This window comes from Microtus oregoni, unplaced genomic scaffold, assembly GCF_018167655.1.
Source record: "Microtus oregoni isolate MIOR12 unplaced genomic scaffold, Mior012 000007F_ref0000211, whole genome shotgun sequence".
NCBI lineage: Eukaryota > Metazoa > Chordata > Mammalia > Rodentia > Cricetidae > Microtus > Microtus oregoni.
In genome coordinates, this window is record NW_024543066.1 from 19,280,908 (window position 1) to 19,301,913 (window position 21,006).

Here is a 21,006-nt window from a genome sequence, read left to right on the forward strand (position 1 = left end):
CCCCCCAAGAATGTTCCCAACAGCTGCAGTGCTAACCCCCTCAGACTCGAGTCAGCCCAGATGCCCTGTGGCAGGTGGCAGGTTCATCTAACGGCGGTACATCCACACCACAGACTGTCACCCACCAGTGAAAAGGAGTAAGCCGTTGACCCATGTCGAAACTTGGATAAATCTCTGTGGAATTGCGCTAAGTGAAAACAGCCCCAACCCTAAGAGATTCCACTTCTAGGGCATGTTCAAATGATGAGACGAGGGGCAGACGGTTGGCGGAACTGAGTGGTCCAGGGTGAGGGAGGCTGGAGGCGAGCCTGGCTCTAAAAGCGCCATGCTGTGAGACATCCTTATTTCTGTACTTCCGGGTTATCATCCTCCATTTTAGCTACATACACACACAAGCACAGTTTGAGTAAAACAGAAAATGTGAGTAAGGTAGGCGAGTGGTACCAGTGGCAATATCTGAGCTGTGGTATGGGACAGCAGACTCTGTCTCTGCAGATTTCATCAACCGTGGGTGGGAATTATGTGGAAGAAAAATTCTGTCTGCATGGAATATAGGAACTGCTTTTTTTTTTTAAAGCATCATCCCCTACATGATATAGTGTTGCAGCTTTTTTCATAGAATTTCCTTTGTCCTAGGTACATGTGTCAACTGGAGCTGATTTCCAGTGTTCAGGGGTGTGTGCAAGGTCTCCGCACATTCTGTACATTTCATATGGGGACTTGGCAGCCATGGAATTAGGTTTAGAGTGTTGGTGACTTCTGGAATCAATGCCCAATAGAGCCAAAGGGAGATTGTACAATAGTTTTCAAACAGTTATTGCTGGGTGGAACCGAGCAGAGCATGAAAGGGATCGCTCCCTTGATTATTTCTTACAGCTACACATAAATCTATAATTACACCAGTAAAAAATTCAATTAAAAATAATAAAGCAAGCATAACTCCATAATCTAGGAGAAAAGGCGTGGTAAGCCCCGTGAAGTCTCCCAGCCCAGTCCTCGGGGTGGCCAGGGATCTCAAACCTGCACAGGCTACAACCACTCCAGTCCTTGTTTCCCTTCAAAGCTCTTGCCCTTCTCCCCACATGAGAGGCCAGGTGTCAGTGCCTGGGAGGTACGGAACCGTCTGACTCTAACAGATCTGAGTGGTGGAAAGGGAAGCCCAGCTCTGTACATCTGGAAGTCATCAACCTGAGGGATCGAGGGAGCGCAGCTGGCTCTGTTTAAGACCCAAAGGAGAGCCCTGGGCAAGGCTTCAGATGAGAGGTTTTTGAGGTTCCCCTAAGTTGTCTGCCTCGCCGAGGCCGGCGTTTCTTTATGAGTTCAGGGATGACGGCTAATGTACAACAGTCCTGCTATTTGCTGAGGGGCAGGATAGAGATTCCTCTGGGGAGGCAGCCTTGGGCTGAGGGTGTAGCTCAGTGGTGGAGCACTTGTCTAGCGTGTGTTCTTGTGAAGTCCCGAGTTTCAGCGCCACAGCTGAAAGAAAGATAAGCATTTCTTACCAGAACCGTTTTAGAGCGGCGCATACAAGCGATCTAAAGCAACTGTTGGGGACACTTACCTGTGCCTAGGCTGTTCAAGGGTCTGGTTTAAACACATATCCCTTCCCAACCCCAATATAGACACACTTTCTGGACTTTGTGTTAGGGAAGGTAATAAAAACACACACATAGACAAACACACACACATACGCACAGACACACATGCATTAGTACAGAGATTTGGCTAAGAACAGGGAAAGTGGCTTTCAGCATTATGCCACTGTCCCCAAACACTTCAAAGAGGCATATAGCCTAGATAAAATACATTCAATGTCTAGAATGTTTCTTACCGCTTTGCTATAGCCCATCCCATCAGCCCAGTCTGCACTCAAGTCCTGGGACTACCACCACGCTGCTTTCTCCATGCCCGTGCTGGGGAGGAGAAATGTCCCAGGATACAGTAAAGGGCCTGTCTTGAGGACCAGGACACAATGTCTGCTTATCAACTGCAGAGGTGACAGAAGATAGATGCAGTGTCCGTGGATGGGATGGGTGTGGTAAGAACATAGATGTCGTGTCCGTGGATGGGATGGGTGTGGTAAGAACATAGATGCAGTGTCCGTGGATGGGATGGGTGTGGTAAGAACATAGATGCAGTGTCCGTGGATGGGATGGGATGGGTGTGGTAAGAACATAGATGCAGTATCCATGGATGGGATGGGTGTGGTAAGAACATAGATGCAGTATCCGTGGATGGGATGGGTGTGGTAAGAACATAGATGCAGTGTCCGTGGATGGGATGGGTGTGGTAAGAACATAGATGCAGTGTCCGTGGATGGGATGGGTGTGGTAAGAACATAGATGCAGTGTCCGTGGATGGGATGGGTGTGGTAAGAACATAGATGCAGTATCCATGGATGGGATGGGTGTGGTAAGAACATAGATGCAGTGTCCGTGGATGGGATGGGTGTGGTAAGAACATAGATGCAGTGTCCGTGGATGGGATGGGTGTGGTAAGAACATGGATGTCGTGTCCGTGGATGGGATGGGTGTGGTAAGAACATAGATGCAGTGTCCGTGGATGGGATAGGTGTGGTAAGAACATAGATGCAGTGTCCGTGGATGGGATGGGTGTGGTAAGAACATAGATGCAGTATCCATGGATGGGATGGGATGGGTGTGGTAAGAACATAGATGCAGTGTCCATGCATGGGATGGGTGTGGTAAACCTCACCCGAGACCCAAGAAGGGCCAAGATCTGACCAGCATCTTAAGATTTTGTTTGCTTTTTACCATATGAAAAAGACCCCGTCATGAAGTGCAGAATTCTCTCTCTCTCTCTCTCTCTCTATCTCTGTCTATCTGTCTCTCTCTCTCTGTCTCCCTCTCTCTCATCCCCAGGGTAGTGTGATTTGGCAGGGACAAGCCTCCCAGGGACTAGCCAGGCAGCCAGACTAACACACCTGGACATGGTGTAATTGCTGACCTAGAAATTCGTCAGACTGAGGCCAAGGTGCAAAACGCTTCCCTCCTCTGTCAGTGTGGAGTGTGTGTGTGCATGTGTGTGTATGTACATGTGTGTTTAATCATACCTGGGGAAGTGGCCCTGCTTAACTTAAATCCCAAGTTAAAACATTTTAAAGAAAACTAGTCTGTCCTTTTCCATTCTACTTCATATAGATTCCGAAAAGAATTACATGTGATTTTATGTTTCTCTTCAAGATGTAATGGAGCTAATCTTTGCCCTCCTCTCTGCCACAGCACGGGCATGCACGCGTGCTAACACACACACACACACGTATGGGTTCCATCCTTCCCAGCACATAGACTGACTTGTACACAAACACGGGTACGGGTTCCATCTTTCCCGTCACACAGACACAGACATGCACACACACAAAAATATAAACATACACACACAACACACATACACACACACGTTTCATCTCTCCCAGTACACAGACATAGACGTGTTAGGCATGTACATACACACATACAGACACACGAACACAAACATACACACACAAGTTTCATACCTCTCAGCACACAGACATACACACACACACAGACACACACTCACACACATACAACACACACATACACACATGCATTACATCCATCCCAACACACACACACACACACACACACACACACACACACACACACGGGACTTTTCCAGCTAAAGGCCTTTGAAAGTGTCTAAGCCGTCCTTCAAATGCTGAGCCTTTGTACTTCCATTCCTTTGTTCTCCTGCCAGTTGGTGAGCTCAGGGGACTGCCTTGGGGTAGCAGCCTGAGCCTGTGGAATGTGGCTGTGGATCCATCCACAGCTGGATCCATGTACCAGCAATGCAGGACAGGCAGAGCACTCCTCTTCCTGCCTCCCCCCACCCCTTGGGGAAAGCAAGCTCAGCAGAAGGTAGCTGCAGCCTAGCAATTGTGGCCACCACCACCTGACGGTGCCAGGTCACAGCAACTCTGCCAAAGGGTCCCCTGGCCCAGTAACACCCTCTTCTCCTTCCATTTAGGCTGCATTTAGGCAGCCAGTGTACAAGAAGGGGCTAAGATGTAAACAGAGCCTTTAGGGCCAGGACCCCCCAGCGAGACTGCTGATGAGTCTCCCCACTAATGAGGTGTCCAAGTTGCAACCAGCTTTTTGGCCCTGTCCACCCTATGCTTTCAGGGCTGGTTAGGACTTGTTAAAAGTTAAGCATATACATTACCCGGTTGTGTTCTAGCAGCTCGAAGAAAAAAAGAAAGAAAAGAATCTTGTGTATGAAGAATCATGCCCCTGGATGACACTCTGGCTCACAAAGACTTTGGAAGCAGGGTTCAGCCCCAAGCTCCCCTGACGTCCTCAGGAACTTATCATTTGATCCAAGGACACCCCCCCTCCCCCGCCATCTCTGCCAAGAGCCACCCACTGCAATGCCTGATGTTATTTGCCGTCTCCCTGTGAAACTTGACCGCCCCCTCCCAGCATACGCACCCAGGGGCTGAAGTTTGCATCAGGAAGGCAAATGTGGATAACTTATACTTTCAACACTTACAGAGGCTTCCCCACAGGTCGTCATTTTGCAATTAAGTTGTTCATTAAATCTAATGGGTCAGGAGACAGTTAAATAGTTGAGTAGCAACCTCCCTCCATGAAGAAAATGACTAAGCTATGGTGCTCAGCTTGCCAGCGTAGTTTTTCCAGTAGCATAATTCCTGTACATTTTTAGTTTTGAAACACTTTTTCTATGGGTTTTGTGTGTCTCTCTGTGCATGTGTGAGTGTGTGTGTCTCTGTGTCTGCTGGAAGGAATGAAACCATTGTGTGTGTGTGTGTATGTGTGTGTGTGTGTGTGCTGGGAGAGATGGAACCACTGTGTGTGTGTCTGTCTGTCTGTCCTTCTGTGTGTGCTGGGAGAGATGGAACCATTGTGTGTGTGTGTCTGTCTGTCTGTCCTTCTGTGTGTGCTGAGAGAGATGGAACCAGTGTGTGTGAGTGTGTGTGTTTGCATGTCTACGTGTACACATGTGTGTTTGTGTGTGTACATGTGTCTGACTGTATATCTCTGTGTTTTGGGAAGGATGGAACCAGTGTGAGTGTGTGTGTGTGTGTGTGTGTGTGTGTGTGTGTGTGCGCCTGTCTGTCTGTTGTATCTGTGTTTTGGGGAAAGATGGAACCAGTGTGTGTGTGTGTGTGTGTGTGTGTGTGTGTGTGTATGCATGCACGCGTGCTTGCGTGTGTGCCTGTCTGTCTGTCTGTCTGTGTGTGTGTCCGTGTGCTGGGAGAGATGGAACCAGTGTGTGTGTATGTGTTTGCATGTCTACGTGTGCACATGTGTGTTTGTGTGTGTACATGTGTCTGTCTGTCTGTATATCTCTGTGTTTTGGGAAGGATGGAACCAGTGTGTGTGTGTGTGTGTATGCATGCACGCGTGCTTGCGTGTGTGCCTGTCTGTCTGTCTGTCTGTCTGTCTGTGTGTCTGTCTGTGTGTCCGTGTGCTGGGAGAGATGGAACCCTGTGCCCCGTGCATGGTAAGTAAGGTCTCTACAACTCAGCTATATCCACAGCCCCTATTGTTATTACCTTGTCTGGCACATGTGTGCCCTAAAAGATCAGGATGATAGGTAATCGCTCTGAACTCGGATCAGAGCCTCCTCCTCCGAATTCTCCTCTTCCTGCCCCTTCTATAAACCGGGACGACAGTTCTTAGCTTCTACCTCTGCAGGGTGGCCTGAGGGTTAGGGTGAATGAAGCCCAGCACCAGATAAGTGGTTGGTGTGTTTCTGCGATGCCTGTAATTATAATGTAATCAAACTGTTCAAATTTTGTAATTGTGACATCATGGCACGTCCCTATCTGAATCTATGTTTACATTTTAACTTTATTTCCAAAGCTATCTGTGAAGAGTGTCTTTCAATCAAAACCCAAATAATTGTGTCACCCGTGGTGAGAGAGGCACTGCAGGCAGACCCACGGTGGCTGCGAGGCCGTGCTTCTGCCCGGGCGCTCATGCGAGGCCAGCATGGGCTGAGCATTGGATTTTACTGCATTTTAAGCCTCTTACCGTTGTAATTGCTTCAAGTTGTTTTCCCCACCGTTTGAGTGATGTGCGAGAGAGATTGGGGTGTCAGAGTGATGTAATGGAAGTCTGGGTTAATAACAGTGATGTCAAAGCCCAAGAATGCAGAGACAAACCAGAGGTGGAGCTAACGCCACACTTGAAAGACTTGTGGGGATATTTATTTATCTATTTATTTAACATTAACCGTGTGTCCTGGAAGTGTGTCTTGGTCTCTTCAATGCCAAATGATTGGGAAAACTGATTAAAGTAATGTGATTTTCATACTACATAAAGCACGCTGGGTGTTTGCTGGTTCCTAAAGAAACAAGGGTTCCCTGGGTTTTCTCCAAGGGGGGCTCAGAAGAATCTGACTATAGGTGAACCTGGAAAGGAAGTCTGAGTTCATGTGTTACCAAATATTTAGAGGCTCTGGGCCTTCAATAGGACTTACGCCCCACGCCATTCCTGTCCAGGATCTCCAGAGCCCACGAGTCTTGCTGAAGGAAGCGTAGCCATCAGCGACTACAGCAGGATGCCACCTCCTTCCTCCCTGGTCTTCTGTCTTCCCCTGCTCTAACTGCCCTTTCCCTTGCCCAGTGTTTATTAAATCTTAATAGCCTAGGTAGGACATAGCAGCTGAAGGGTGGTAGCCCACAAGGGCCACACGTCCTCATGGGACCAGCTAACACAGGGTCACTCCTGTGTCATTGGCTTGCTCTTGGTTCTGCTTTGGTGATTGGAAACTGCAAAGGCTTTAGACACCCAAAGGGGGACCTGAAGCCCGTCCTTCTCGGCAAGGCCAGCTCTGAGTATTGTGTGTGGCTTCACTAGGGCCATAGTTCAGAAATGACTCTGCTTTGACTCAGAGCCTAATAAATGTCCCCATGGTCTGATTCAGAACCGCAATGGGGAAATGACGCAGGAGCCAGTGCGCCCAAAGACACAGTGCGCCCTTGTTGCTGGCACCCTGGACAGACCCGCTTCGACCCTTTTCTCACTGTGGCTGCTTCTGGGTGGCAGGAGACCCCAGGGTAGGACATGTGGAACTCAGGTCTACCACAATCTTACTTCCTAGCTCAGTTTTCCAGGTTCAAGCCCAGCAAGTGTCTGCAGTTCTCTCTAGGTCCAATCTACCAGGTCCTCACTGCACCAACACTTTTCACTGAGACCTCCAGGCTCCCACGCCAGGCCTTAAGGCTAGACCCAACAGAGGTTCTCTGTTCATCGGCCTTGTGGCCCAACTGTATTGTTGCCTCCAGTTTGCGTCCTAACTCGTGCTGATTTTTTTAAAATTTAAATTAGCATATACTTATTATTAAAAATAATGTTTTTAGAACATTTCCACACATGGTTATGATGTATTTTGATCATATTTACCCCCTCATTACTCTCTCTTGATTCCCTTCCTCCTCGCCGGGTTCCCTTCCTTTCTCTCCCGAAACATCTCCCCCTCTGCTTCGATGTATATTTTATTTAATCTACAGTACACTTATAGAGATCATCTCAGGCCCTTGTGCATGTCTATCGCATGCTTTAGGCTAATCTGCACGCCCGATCTTATGGATTCTGTGTATCTTTGCTTGCACAAGGCTCTAAAACAGTGGTTCTCCACCTCTGGGTCACAATCCCTTGCTGGGGTCAAATGACCCTTTCACAGGGGTCACCGAAGGCCATCAGAAAACACAGGTGTTTACTTGACGATTCATAGCCATAGCAAAATAACAGTTACAAAGTAACAACAAAAATAATGTTATGGTTGGGTGAGGAACTGTATTAAAGGGTCACAGCATCAGGAAGGTTGAGAACCAGTGCTCTAATAAGAGGTGATTTTGAAGGAAAACTGGTTTGAGCTCGCCAAACCTATTTATTGCCCCAGGTGTTGAGCATCGTCATAGCAAACAGGACTGAGACAGCCCCGCTGGTTCTCGCTGGCTGACAAGTGGATTTTGTTTGGATGGTCCCCTCACTCTGTGAGGCTGAAACTTTTTCCCTTTCTCACTCTTGTTATTTCAATGCACAGAATATCCTCATTAACACTAAAGGATAACTTGGCTCCCGTAGTGCGACTAGCCACACACAGGTCCCGTATTCTCTAAAGCGGCCCCTTTGGTCTTCCAGTTAGCCTTGAGTTAAACCCAGATCTAACACCAATCACCTAGCAGGAATTTGGGAGTTTTGTGTAAAAGCTGGAAACACTTAAGGGCCTGACTCAGCCCTAATGAGCGGTGATAGTTGCTCCAAGGCTGTGAGTCAGCAGGGGGAGAGGGGTGAGAGAGAGGGGGGACGTGTCCCATCATTGTTCCCTTCATCTGACCCAGATGCCACTTTCTTATGTCTGAATATCGTAAGGAATGCCTGGTGACGCTCACTCTCACCATCAAAAGGGCTTAATAAGTATTATCCAAGTGTCTTGTATAAGTTTCAGTCAAATGAGGCCAATTGCAAAGGAAGCTCACGTAAGCTCATTTAGCTACTAGTGGGCATGTTTATGAACCACTGAATTCGCAGGGGCATAGGACTATTCCAACATACATCATAACACCTCACATGTCTGCTGCCATGATTCTCTCAACATCTTTCCATTTTGTTTTCTTCCTCAATAGATTGGCCTCTGACATAACAGATGTGTGTCTCAAACACAGCTATGCCTGACAGCCAGCAAAATGCCTGCCATGTGGTAGACACTTAACATGTGCCTGTCTTGTGGTAGACATAAGACACATCCTTGATGACTGAGTCATGTGATAGACACTTAACAAGTCCATGATGACTGAGTCATGTGATAGACACTTAACAAGTCCATGATGACTGAATGAGATACAGATCAATGGATAGTTAAGTGACAGATAGTGAATAGGTGGATGGATAGACAGCTGAACAGACAGATGGATAGACAAACAGATGGGTTAGATGGTCACTAGCGGGAAGGATGGCTGGATGGGTAAATGGATCTAATATTCATATCGTGGTCTTGTATTTATTTTTACATAGGAAAGATACTAGGAATCCTATATTGACACAATGTAGAATTGTAGAGAAACTGCATTTCCTCCTTCTTTGTTGGACAAAAAGCCTAGGGATTCGGTGTGATGTCCCAGCCCTTGAGAGGTACAGGTAGATGGATCTCTATGAGTGTGAAGCAAGTTTGGTCTACAAAGAGAGTTCCAAGCCAACCAGAGTTACAGAATGAAACCCTGTCTCCAAAAGGAAAAAGCTTTAATGATGATTCTTAATACGTCTCCAAATGCTGACAACCATGATTTTCTGGTTAAGTTTTTTTTCTGATGTTGGGTGAATTTTCACTTCAAATGTTTGTTCTGCCTTGTTTTACTCTAGGGATTAATTCACAGTTCATGGATTGTTAGTTTCTTGGTTTTAATTGAGATAATGTTTCAGAATCTATATGGATTGGTTGTACTTTTGTTGTTGTTGCTGCCATGGCTAAGTACCCAGCAAAATGGCAAAGCAAGCAAGGCTTTGTTTTGGCTTGCAGTTCAGACTGACACATTCCCTCACTGAGAGCAAGGCACAGCGGACTGCTTGTCTTTAGTGCTGACCAGGAAGCAAAGAGTGGGGACTGCCAAATTCTCAGCTGACTTTCTGCCTTCCCCCTCTTTATTCAGTCCAAGACCCCATCCCAGGAGACAGTGCCACCACATTCGTGGTGGGTCTCCCCTTCTCCGTCAGTGACTCTGGAAACACATTCATAGCTTCATTCAAACGCATGTCTCCCTAATGGCCCAGGTGTTCCCCAAACCAATCAGGTTGACAATCCAAGTTCTTCCTCCCAAGCCCACCCTCTTCAACTTGATACCCAAGCATAGCACCCTTGGCCCCATAGGCTCATGGTTGTCTCATAATGCAAAATGTATTCATTCCAACTTCAACAGCCTCCAGAATCTCCATAGTTTCAGCTGTTCAAAGTTTATATTTATTGAAGACCTCAAGGCAATCTCTTAATTGTGAGCCCTTATAAAATAAAAGGCAATTTACAACATAACTACACACACACACACACACACACACACACACACACACACACAAATCCTATCTCCATATATAGCTACATTAGAGGCTAACACTCCAATATATGAAGTGGGGTGGGGTGCACACAGCTCATGTTGTGTCCACAGTACATGCCAAAAACAGAATTCCTAAAACACATTTTCTAGCATCTGCAACCTTAGAGACAGAGTTCTTCCATCGATATTTCTGGGTTGAATGGAACCTATATCCCATGAGCCATTTGGAATGCCCAGAGTCAAATGGATGTTTTGATAACAGTTCTTGTAAAGGATGAAGCATGTGGCTCCCTGAAGGACGTGTATCCAGCCTCTCAATCTGCCCACCATTCAGGGGATAGAGTATTGTGTAGAAACATTATCAGATACATATCAAATGCTCTGCCCAGGTTTTCATGACTCGGACAGAAGGGCAAAATGGCACCATAACACAACCTTTAGAAGAAGCAGCTAGGGTTTGGGGGAGGCCAAGCAGGGATGGAGTCTTCTGATGCAATGAGCGCCATTGCTGACCCACTCCCTCAGTGTCCACCTGACGATTGCTCCCCACTTTGAGAGGAGGGGAGAGAGCCTAGCACTCTGAGGCAAAGAGAACAGTGATGACTGAGGTGATGGACAAAGCTACCCAACCATGCCTGCTGCTCAGCTCAGCCTTAGACCCGGGGACCGGGAGGAAGATTCTCTCTCTCTCTCTCTCTCTCTCTCTCTCCTCTTTCACACCCAGAGAAGACACATTTCCTGGTGCAAGCAGGAAGCCCTGCACCTGTCTATCTTACGTCTATAATTAAAGGGAAAACATATCACAGCACTCAACAGGACTAAATCTATTCTTTACTGTGTATGCTTCTTAAACACAGCAGCCCATTGAGCATAGCACAATGAAGCTGAGAGTCTACTATCAACCCCCAGTTCCCTTGTTCTATGACGGCTCTGTCACCTCCGTCAGGTGGCATTACCATATCTGGGTTGCTAATGTAAAACACCCAAATCAGAAGCAGTAAAGATCCCCTTTTCACCGTGGTTTTTTCCTTCTCCCACAGAGGTGAAGTTGTATCCTTGATGGTATCATAACCTTGCTTCTGGAGGGAATAAATTTTTTAAAATTAAAATGCAAGGTTGTCCCAGATACAGAAATAGATTTAAAAAAAAAGTCTCAAGCACGTGGCAATCACCTTGGAGGACAAGTTTTTGATAAAGAGTTATATCTTAAGCAAACAAGCTTGCTGCAGGAGAAATTCCCCCCCCCCCCCCCCCCCGTTCAGAGAGCAGCTTCTTAGTCATGCGATTTCTCTGTTGTCTGTTCTTCCACAGTGGTGATGCTGTCGCCTTTGGAAAATCTACTGATTTTAGCACCGTTATTAAGCAGGAAGAAATAGTGAGTATGAAGTAAAATAGATGTGGTTAATAGACCCCCTTAAATTTGAGAGTTACAACTGTTTTTGTGTGTGGCATCCTGGACAATCCTTGATCCACCACTCACTGGTCTCGCTGTTGAGCGTCCAGCATACATTACACTCACCTAGGACCAACCTGGCCCCTGTCCTGAAGGACCACAGTGCTCAGCCGCTGTCACGGTTGAGCTGCGTTTCTTGAGGTGTAACTCTAAAGGCTGCAGAGGTGGCTAGCGATAAATTGGCTGCAGTGTGCCGCCGTGGTTTTCCTTCCACTCTTAGAATCGGGACATCAGAACTATTCATAGCTAATCTGTGACCCTGAGCTGAGCTTTGCTTTAGTTGGCCAAGACCTCATGACAGTACTCTAATCATGTCTTAGCTCGGTTTGCTAAAGCAAACTACAATGAACTGAGCGGTTTAAACACACTGATTTCTCGTGGTTCTGAGTGGCACTGGCGAGGGCTCTATACTGAACTGCAGGCAGCAGGCTGCTCCCCGCCGACCTTGGTTGGCACAGCCTTCTCTGACCTTGTTGAGTGTTTCAGTTGGTCAAGGTCCTACCCTCCTAACTTAATCACCTCCCAAGGTCCCACTTCTAAATTCTAGCACAGTTTAAGATTAGCAGCACAGGGATTTGGAGGGACAGAAACATTGTCCCTACCAGACACAATCTCACGAAGAATCATTTTTCAAGCATCTATTTTGTAACCAGTACTATTGGGGGCTCCATGGGATATAACCCAAAAGTTATAAAGACAAAAATCCCATGGCCTTGTACTTGAGAAGCACTGTCTGTGGGCAGTGAGCTGCGGTTGACCTGGAGTTACTGGGACAGTGTTGAGGGCGGTGAAGTCTGCAAAGGCAGAGGGGTCTGTGGGGGTCAGAGTGGTTACTTAGGAATGAGAGCTGACCCTCCTCGTGAGTCCCCTGATTGCACGGGTGGTCTTAGTTCCTGTACTGCTGAGGGATTCACCCCAGGACACAGGTAGGTGGAGCAGGCCATCAAGGGGAGGCTCCGTAGCTGGGTCAGCAACAACTGAGCCCATCCCCAGAGTAAGAGCAGACAGAGCCGAGGTGCACCACTCCCTGGAGTGATAGCACTCAGAGCCAGGTGCATCTGGACTTCCTAGTCTTGGTATGCTCTTCTCCTCCCCTTCTTCCCCTGAGGTGGTCTGGGGTGGTCTCCTTCATGGAACAAGGCAGAAGCTTTTCTTAAGAGGCAAGTTGTCTGTGCCCACAATTCAGAATGTCTGTTACAGTTAGATGCAAGAATGTGTTTTTAAAAATATAACTGTCCCAGAGCTGGAGAGATCGCCAGTGGTTAAGAGCACTCCTGCTCCTCTGGGGGACACAGGTTCAATTCCCGGCACCCGCATGGCAGCTCATAGTTGTATTCCAGTTCCAGGGAATCCATGGCACCAAGCATGCATGCGGTGCACATATCTGTGCGTGCAGGCAAAATACCCATACATATAAAATAAAATAAAATAAATCCTTTTTTTAAAAGTGTAACTATCCACAAAACTGAGAAGTTAGCTAGAGGAAATGGAAAGTTACCTTGTGGAGCTCCTGGTGAGCGTGTAGAAGGGGGTGGGGTAGCTAGGACAGACTCAATTTGTTTCAGTTGGTCCCTGTCCTTCCTTCTATCCAGCTAGCTTGGCCATTTCACACCTAGGGGCAAGCACTCTTGTTTATCTTTCCTTTGCATCCAACTCTTGCCCGCTGCTTTAGCCCTGACGTTCATTTCAGCCGTGAGGAATGACTAGGGAGAGACCACAGAAGACAAAGGTGCTCTAACAAATTAACATGGTATTGGTGGCCTTGAGCAACACAAAATGAGTGTCTGCTGTTCTGGGGACAGGAGTTCCCCAGCAGTTCCCACCAGGCTAAGGTCACGGTGTCTGTAGTGCTCTGCCCTAACCGCAGTCCCTGGGGGAATCTGTTTCTCGCCTTCTAGCTTCCAAAGACTGCCTATATATGTCCCTTGCCTCTTGTGTCATGTAAAGTAGCAGAGTCATGGGATCTGGAGATTAGACTAACTTGGGGCTTCTGCCTGGTATGCTAAAACATAACTGGTCCTGAAGGGGATTCCCCAATCCTCGTTGGAAGAGTATTCACCTTAGGGTGTAGCTTGCATTTGACCTGGGAGGTAGGGCTAACAGCATGGCGGCAATGAGGAATGGCCTTATGCTTTGGGTGAGGAAGGTGGGCAGGTGCCAAATGGGAAGAGCTTGCTAATCCCAGACTGAGGGATTTGGATGTCATTCATGGGGGTGTAGGGCACCATCAAAGCCTCTTCAAAAGGAGAACAGGAGATGGGGCGTGATCAAAGATACAGATAGAAAAGAGGCGATCGAGAGAACTGATGAAGTAACTCAGGGAAGGCCTGGGGGACACATCTGGCAACAGTGAGATGGCGTCCCATTGTATCATTGGGGGTTGACGGATAAACTCGTATTAGTCAGCTTTCTGTTGCTGTAACACAACACCTGCTCCAATCAACTTAAAAGATGAAAAGGTTTACTTTGGTTTACACTCTGGGAAGTTTCACGAACTTCTTCTGGGGTTGTGGTGAAGCAGAAGGCATGGTGAGTATGTGTGCTGAAGCCTAGCTGTTCACCTGCGGCTGTGCCATGAGGGAGAGAGACCCAAGTGTCCTACCTGCCAAGCACTCGTGGATTGTCCTTCTGATGTCCCATAACAAAGTACTTTTATAGTCTTAGAAGCGTTTCTATCTTTATGTTGTCTATTATTTGACAAGTTCATATTTGCATACATATTTTCATCATGTCTACCCTGCTCCCTTTCAGCAACCCCCCCCCCAGATAGCCTCCCAACACACCCCCTCCACACTTCAGGTTCTCTCGAGTCCAGTTTGCTCTACCCATATGCCCAAAGGTGGGGGTTTATTCCCTGTAGCATGGGCAACCTGCCAGTGGCCACATCCGCAAAGAAAAGTGACTCTTTCTCCTCTAGCAGAAATCATGGTGGCTGCAGTTAGCTGCATTAATCCACACAAGGTGAAGCTACCGAAGTCCAGCATGGATGCAGAGGAGCTCACAACTGCCAATGGCTCCTTAGCTGGGCGTAGGGTCTTGTGAGCTCCTCTGCATCCATGCTGGACTTGGGTAGCTTCACCTTGTGTGGTTTTATTCAGCTAAGTGCAGCTACCGTGAGTTGGTGAGTGCACGGCACCCTTTCCCCGCCCAGGGCTCTTACATTCTTTCCCCACCCTGAGCCTCACAGTGGATGGAGGTGATACAGAAAGAAGTCCAGTCTAGGGCTGAGAATCCTTCAGTGTCCTGTACATCCTAGCATGACTTCTGGGTGGTGGCAGGACAGTGACTGGTCATGTTGAAATAGAGAACTTCAGTGGCTTCAGAATTGAAAGAAAATAAAAGGAAGGGAGGGGGAAAGGGAAAGAGGGAGGAAAAAAAAAGGAAAAGAAAAGAGAAAGTCTTCCTAGAGATCCCGGAGTGGCTCAGCGAGTGAGAGCACTTGATGAGGATCTGATATTGGATCCTAAGCACCCAGAGAAACAGCCAGGCACAGCTGCACATGCCTACAAACCCAGCATTGAGGAGCAGAGACAGGTGGCTCCGGTTGGCTCAGCGGCCAGCAAGCCTAGACAAAACATCAGGCATCCAGTCCAACGGCAATAGAGGTAGGTGCCGGGCATCCTGCTCCGGCCTCTGCCTGGGGGCACACGTGTGTGCACACCCACACACTTGCCTGATCTCAACCTGAGTGTGCCAGAAAGGCGGTGGAAATGCTAGATTTCTGGTCTCCTCTGAATCGCCCCCCTGGGGAGTAGGAGTATGTACCCCTATCACAAAGGTGTAGTTTCAGGACCACACTTTGAGAAACATGACTTTGGGAACAGCAGCAGCAGCCAGAGAGCCACTATATCCAGGTCTGTCTGGACTCTGAGGTAGACGGTGGGTGGAAGTGGGGTTTTCATTGTGAGAAGCTGCCCAGAGCTGGAACTGTGAGTTCTCTGGGTCATCTCTAAGAGAAGCGCTGATGGTCAGACTGGTGAGCTTGTGAAACAGGCCCTTCCTGATGGTCAGTTATCTCACTATCCCCCAGAGACCAGAGAGCAGGGTACAGCAGGACTGGGGCACAGGCAGCATCCATAGAAACAAACCTTGAGCGACACCACTATACGCTCCTGCCGTGTGTGTGTGTGTGTGTGTGTGTGTGTGTGTGTGTGTGTGTACACTGATGTCCCCACTGATTTCCAAGAGTCTGCAGAAAGGGTGTCGGTGCAGTGTGCTGGAAACCCTGAACTCACAGTATGCATTTCCTGAAGTTCAGGGTCACCTGCTTTTACCAGATGCTACCAGTTCAGGAGCACTGGCTGTTGGGTGGTCCCTCCAACTTCCCAGTTCTCAGTGTGATACTCAGTAGTAACAGAGGGTGTCACAGACAAGGAGCATTGCCCCCTGGGCTGTTGCTGTTGTATGTGGCACCCGTGGGCTGATGACTGGGCACAACCCTCGCCCGAGGAAGAGTGCCCAGGAGTTTGAAGGTTCTGCTGACCCTCAGGAGCCTGATAGACAACAACATCCCCAGACCCCAGAGACCAGCAAGTGACTGAGTTTGGCATGCCCATTTAGGAACTGAGGGAACCAGGGGTAGGATGTGAAACCTTGACCCGGAAGCTGCCCGAATTCCAAGGCCAGAACTGAGCATATCCTTAAGATGGAGAGGAGATGAAAAGCCTCCAATCTGTGTGGTTGGCTTTGCATCAAAGTTCAATTAGTGGAATTCATTTCAGCTGATTCTATTATAGGGAAAGCTTTCAAAAATCCCAAAGATGTCACACCAAGTAAAATTGGTGTCATCTACCCAGGAGCAGTCCTACCCCCTGCCCAGATGATCAGCAGTGTGAGGAGGCCTCTTCCCTTCTAGCCTGAAATTTGTTATTCAAAAGTGAAGCCTGTGATGGTCATTTTCCAGTCAGCCCAGGATTTCTGAAACAACTCTCTTCACAGCTTGCGCCCCAGTTTATTTCAAGGAGCAACATTCTACAGACAACAGTTCTAGAAATACCTAGTGACATTAGGCTGCTCATAGCTGATATTATTATTGATCATGACTGTTCAGCTCCTGACTGTAACACAGGACCCCACCCCAAGAATGATCCATTTGGGTAATGTATTTGCGGTGGTTTGAAAGACAATGGCCCCCAAAGGGAGTGGCACTATTAGGAGGTGTGTCCTTGTAGGAGGAAGTGTGTCACTGTGAGGGTGGGCTTTGAGGTCTCATATATGCTCAAGCTATGCCCAGTAGTACCGTTCACTTCCTGTTGCCTTTGGATCAAGTGGTAAAATTCTCCAACACCATGTCCGCCTGCACACCGCCACACTCCCAGCCGTCATGCTCCTGCCACGATGATAATGGGCTAAACCTTTGAACTGTAAACTCAATTAAATGTTTTCCTTTATAAGAGTTGCCGTGGTCATGGTGTCTCTTCACAGCAACAGAAACCCTAAGACAGTGTTGAAGCCTAAACCCCTCCCTTTGTGGCCGTGTAGCTGACAGTGCTGTAGGAATTACTATCACTGTACTATGAGGGGAAGCTGCAGGCACAGTAGCACGTCTAAGACTGTGAGACAGAGTGACTTTTATATCTGTGACTTCGTCGATGTGCCAGGGAACTCCTTTTGTTTTAAAGAACTAACCATTGTATTAATGACTTGTAGTGTGAAAACCACTCACCAATAAAGACCGAACCGATGGGATCACCCGTCTCTCCCTTCAGAAGATGTCCGTTTTGGGAGCAAGAGTTGGCAAACAAGTACTCCTGTAAGCTGGTAGGTTTGTGTCCTGAGGGACGTTAGCCTTTTAGTCTGTGTGGGTTTTACTTCAGGGCCTTCTTACTTTGCCTGTGAGGTGGTCATCACCTGGGATACCACCTCCTTCCTCTCAGACCTGTGAGGATCAACCTTCCTCGTGGGCCTGAAAACTGAGGTCTGGCCCTCAGAGCAGGTGCAAGGCTCCCTGGGACTGATGCCGTTCATTTTCTCAAGTGAGGTCTCCTGCATGGAAGGAGGGGGCCAGAACAAGGAGGCAGAGAACTGGACTCTCTAGAACCTGGAGCTAGGAAATAATGCAGGTGGCTAGTGTTTAGGAAGAAAGGTATCAAACATTGGTGGCCTTTGGAAAAATGGTTCAATCAATAACGTAAGTGCCCACTGTGCAAGCATGAGGACCCAGGTTCAGATCCCGGCAGCCTTGACACTGGCAGAGGCCCAGGTCTGCAATCCCAGTGCTGGGGTGGCTGAAGACAGGAGGATCATGGGAACTCTTAGCCAATCAGTGGCCCAGGGTCAGTGGTACCCTGTCTCAAGGAACAAGGTAAAAGTGATGGAGCAGGATTCTCAGTGTCCTCCATGGGCCTATGTAAACATGCACAGGTACACACACACATACACACACATACACACACACACACACACACACACACACACACACACACCACACCATCAACACCAGCAAAAGCAAAAAGAGGGAGTCAGGTCAGTGAGATGGCTTGGCAGAGAGAAACAAGCCTGACAAACTGGATTCAATTCCTAGGACTCACACAGTGAAAGGAGAGAACCAATTCCTCTGACTTCACACATGTGCTGTGGCATGCATGTTCCCATTTACACCCACACACATGAATATGGCCTCACACACGTGTTGTGGCTTACATGCTCCCACATGCATGAATAAATAAATATAAAAAATTCTTTAAAAAAAATAAAGGTGGAATTAAAGGTAGATGAAGACATTGGAAGTCAGCCTCTGCCCTTTACACACACAATGTGCACCTACACATACAACACACACTACACACCCCCCAAAAGTTACAGCCATATAACCAGCCCTGCAAGGTGCGTTCCCACAAGGAAACTAGAGCCCATGAGGTGTTAGTCCATAAGTTGTGCTGACTCCCTGCAAACAAAGAGCACGGGCAGGATGAAAAGTCCGGCCACAGTCATGTCAGAACAGTGACAGGGGTGGCCTCAGAGGGCAGATTCCACGGGCTCTCTCAGGATGACTGCTCGCGAAGTGGCCTGACAGATGAGCTGACATCCAGCGCTTTCCTAGGTGGTCTTCCTTGCTGACGAGTACTGCAACTACTGTCAAGACATTTTACAGAATGTGAGGAACCAAGAGCTGGAAAAGGTAGGCTTTTGTCTATAAAATGCAAGCACTTGTGATTGGTGGTCAACCACTTAACTTGATCAGATCCCTCCAGGGATATCCGGAGCTATCCCACTGCATCAAACACCTCATCACGCAACCGTCTGGTCATTGGTGAGGTCTGGGAAGTGGTCTAGTCTCAGCACAAACATTTGGAAATTCTTCAAGGTTCTAGTATGAGTATCATCACTCTCAAAGAACAGATTCAGCTGAGCCTGAATACAGTATGGGCTGGTAATAGCTACCTTTTTCCCCCAGTAATGCCAAAGCCATTTTATCAACACACGTCAAAAGAAACCGGACTTTAGGGATTGTGGATTTAGCTAGCTCAGTGGTAGAGAGCTTGGCTAGCAAGCAGAAGACCCTGGGTTCAGTCTTAAGCCTGAAAAAGAAAAAAAGAGGAAGAAAGAAGAAAAAGGACTTTGAGGCAGGTGCTCTGGCATAGGCATTGTAGATTTTATTCTAGAACTGACTGTGTGGCACTCGGTGATACATCACCTACCTATAATATAAAGTATAAATGGGGCCTCCCCATTACAGAAGGAGGGGCGTAGAATGGGCTGTGGAAAACACAAAATTGTTTTGGTTTTTCAAGACAGGGTTTCTCTGTGTAACCCTGACTGTCCTAGAGCTCACTCTGTAGACCAGACTGGCCTCAAACCCACAGAAATCTGCCTGGGCTTAAAAAAAATTAATTTTTGAATTACAGTTTATTCATTCTTTTTTTTAAATATTTGTTTATTTATTAGGTATACATTATTCTGTTTGCTTGTATGCCTGCAGGCCAGAAGAGGGCACCAGACCTCATTACAGATGGTTGTGAGCCACTATGTGGTTGCTGGGAATTGAACTCAGGACCTTTGGAAGAGCAGGCAATGCTCTTAACCACTGAGCCATCTCTCCAGCCCCCACAGTTTATTTATTCTATGTGTGGACAGGACACATGTGTGAAGTCAGGAGACGACTTTCAGGTGTTAGCTCTGTCCTTCCACCATGTGGGGCAGGGGTGGAACTCAAGAAACCATGCTTGGCAGCATGTACTTGGCCATTTGCCTGCCTGGATCTTACTTTTCTAAGCATGAGATAAAAATCCAGGGAAACAAGGGCACACTCCAACGAAAGTTTCCCCAATGCTTTTCGGACCTAAGCATTTCAGCTTTGAGTGGCAGGCCGCTCAGCATGCACACACGGGCTACGGAGCCAGTGTAAGTGTGACAGTGAGAGAGAACCAGCGGGCCCCTCTTCTGTGCCTCACAGCTTCCTCCACTCTCTCAGCAGAGAATTGCTTAAATCATGTCCTGTGACTGCCTCCATCTCTGTGACTCGGGAGGCTTGAGAAATGCCTGATGTAGCAATGAAAGCAACAGTGTTACCCAATAAGTCTGATGGGTCCTAGAGCTGTTCATTGGTCACCTTTTCCTGCCGGTGTTAACCGGCTACTGTGAACTGCAGCAAAATACCCGAGACAAACTTACAACGAAGGGGCATTTCTTTTCGCTTGTAGTTTGGGAAATTTCGGTCCCATGTTTGATTGACCTCATCACTTTGCATCTCTGAGGAGGTAGAACATGTGAAGGCAGGGAGTGAGCCTCAGAACAGAGAATTCCCCCTGGTGAGACCCTATGAGAAAGAGGAAGAGAGCAAGGTGTCACAATCCTCTTAAAGGCCACACCTCAGTGTCTAGGACACTGCCTCCTGGGCCTAACCTCCTAAGAGCGTTACCAGCCAAGGACCAAGCCTTTAACCTGTAGGCCATTGGGAGATAGTTCACATTCAAACTATCACAGTTAATGTAACAAAATACCTGGGAAAAGTTCCTTTATAAAGGATTCAAAAAAAAGTCATAGTTTTAAAGGTTAGTCTTAAGGACTTGGTCTGATGATAGCATTCTTGTTGGCAGCTCAGCGCAATACAGCAGATTGTCTGTGTGTGTGTGTGTGTCTGTGTGTGTGTGTGTGTGTGTGTGTGTGTGTGCGTGTCTGTGTGTGTGTGTGCGCGCATGCGGGCACCTGGATTTCTCCTCTTCTTATAGAACCTTGAGCATCCAGTCATCAGGCCTCTTCCCTAATGACCTTCTATAATCCAAGTCAGTTCCCTAAAGGCCCTGTCTCTAAACACTGGTATCTCCATCCTCTATAATAGCATTAAATCTCTGCATAAGTTCAGGGGAGGACAAACCATAGCAGGCTGCATGTTAGAATGTTCTGGGTGCCCAGATAGGAAGAGCAGAAGCTGAAAGGACTCCCAAAGCAGGCCGCCATGCTGCTTCCAATACCAGCAGGAAAAGCAGAGGCTGAGCAGTCAAAGCCTAGGGACAGAAGGGCATCCAGATGGAGCCTATGTTGTGGGCCGGGGCAG

The 21,006-nt window shown here is 47.8% G+C and overlaps 1 protein-coding gene across 1 annotated transcript in view; it reads left to right on the forward strand.

Moving 5' to 3' along the window:
• The window catches only part of Rfx8 (regulatory factor X8), a 58,312-nt gene that overhangs the window by 15,294 nt on the left and 22,012 nt on the right, over window positions 1-21,006 (forward strand). Inside the window, exons 5-7 of the mRNA XM_041656650.1 lie at window positions 11,369-11,432; window positions 17,160-17,270; window positions 18,553-18,630. Coding sequence (XP_041512584.1) covers window positions 11,369-11,432; window positions 17,160-17,270; window positions 18,553-18,630 — 253 coding nt within the window. The remainder of the gene's footprint in view (window positions 1-11,368; window positions 11,433-17,159; window positions 17,271-18,552; window positions 18,631-21,006) is intronic.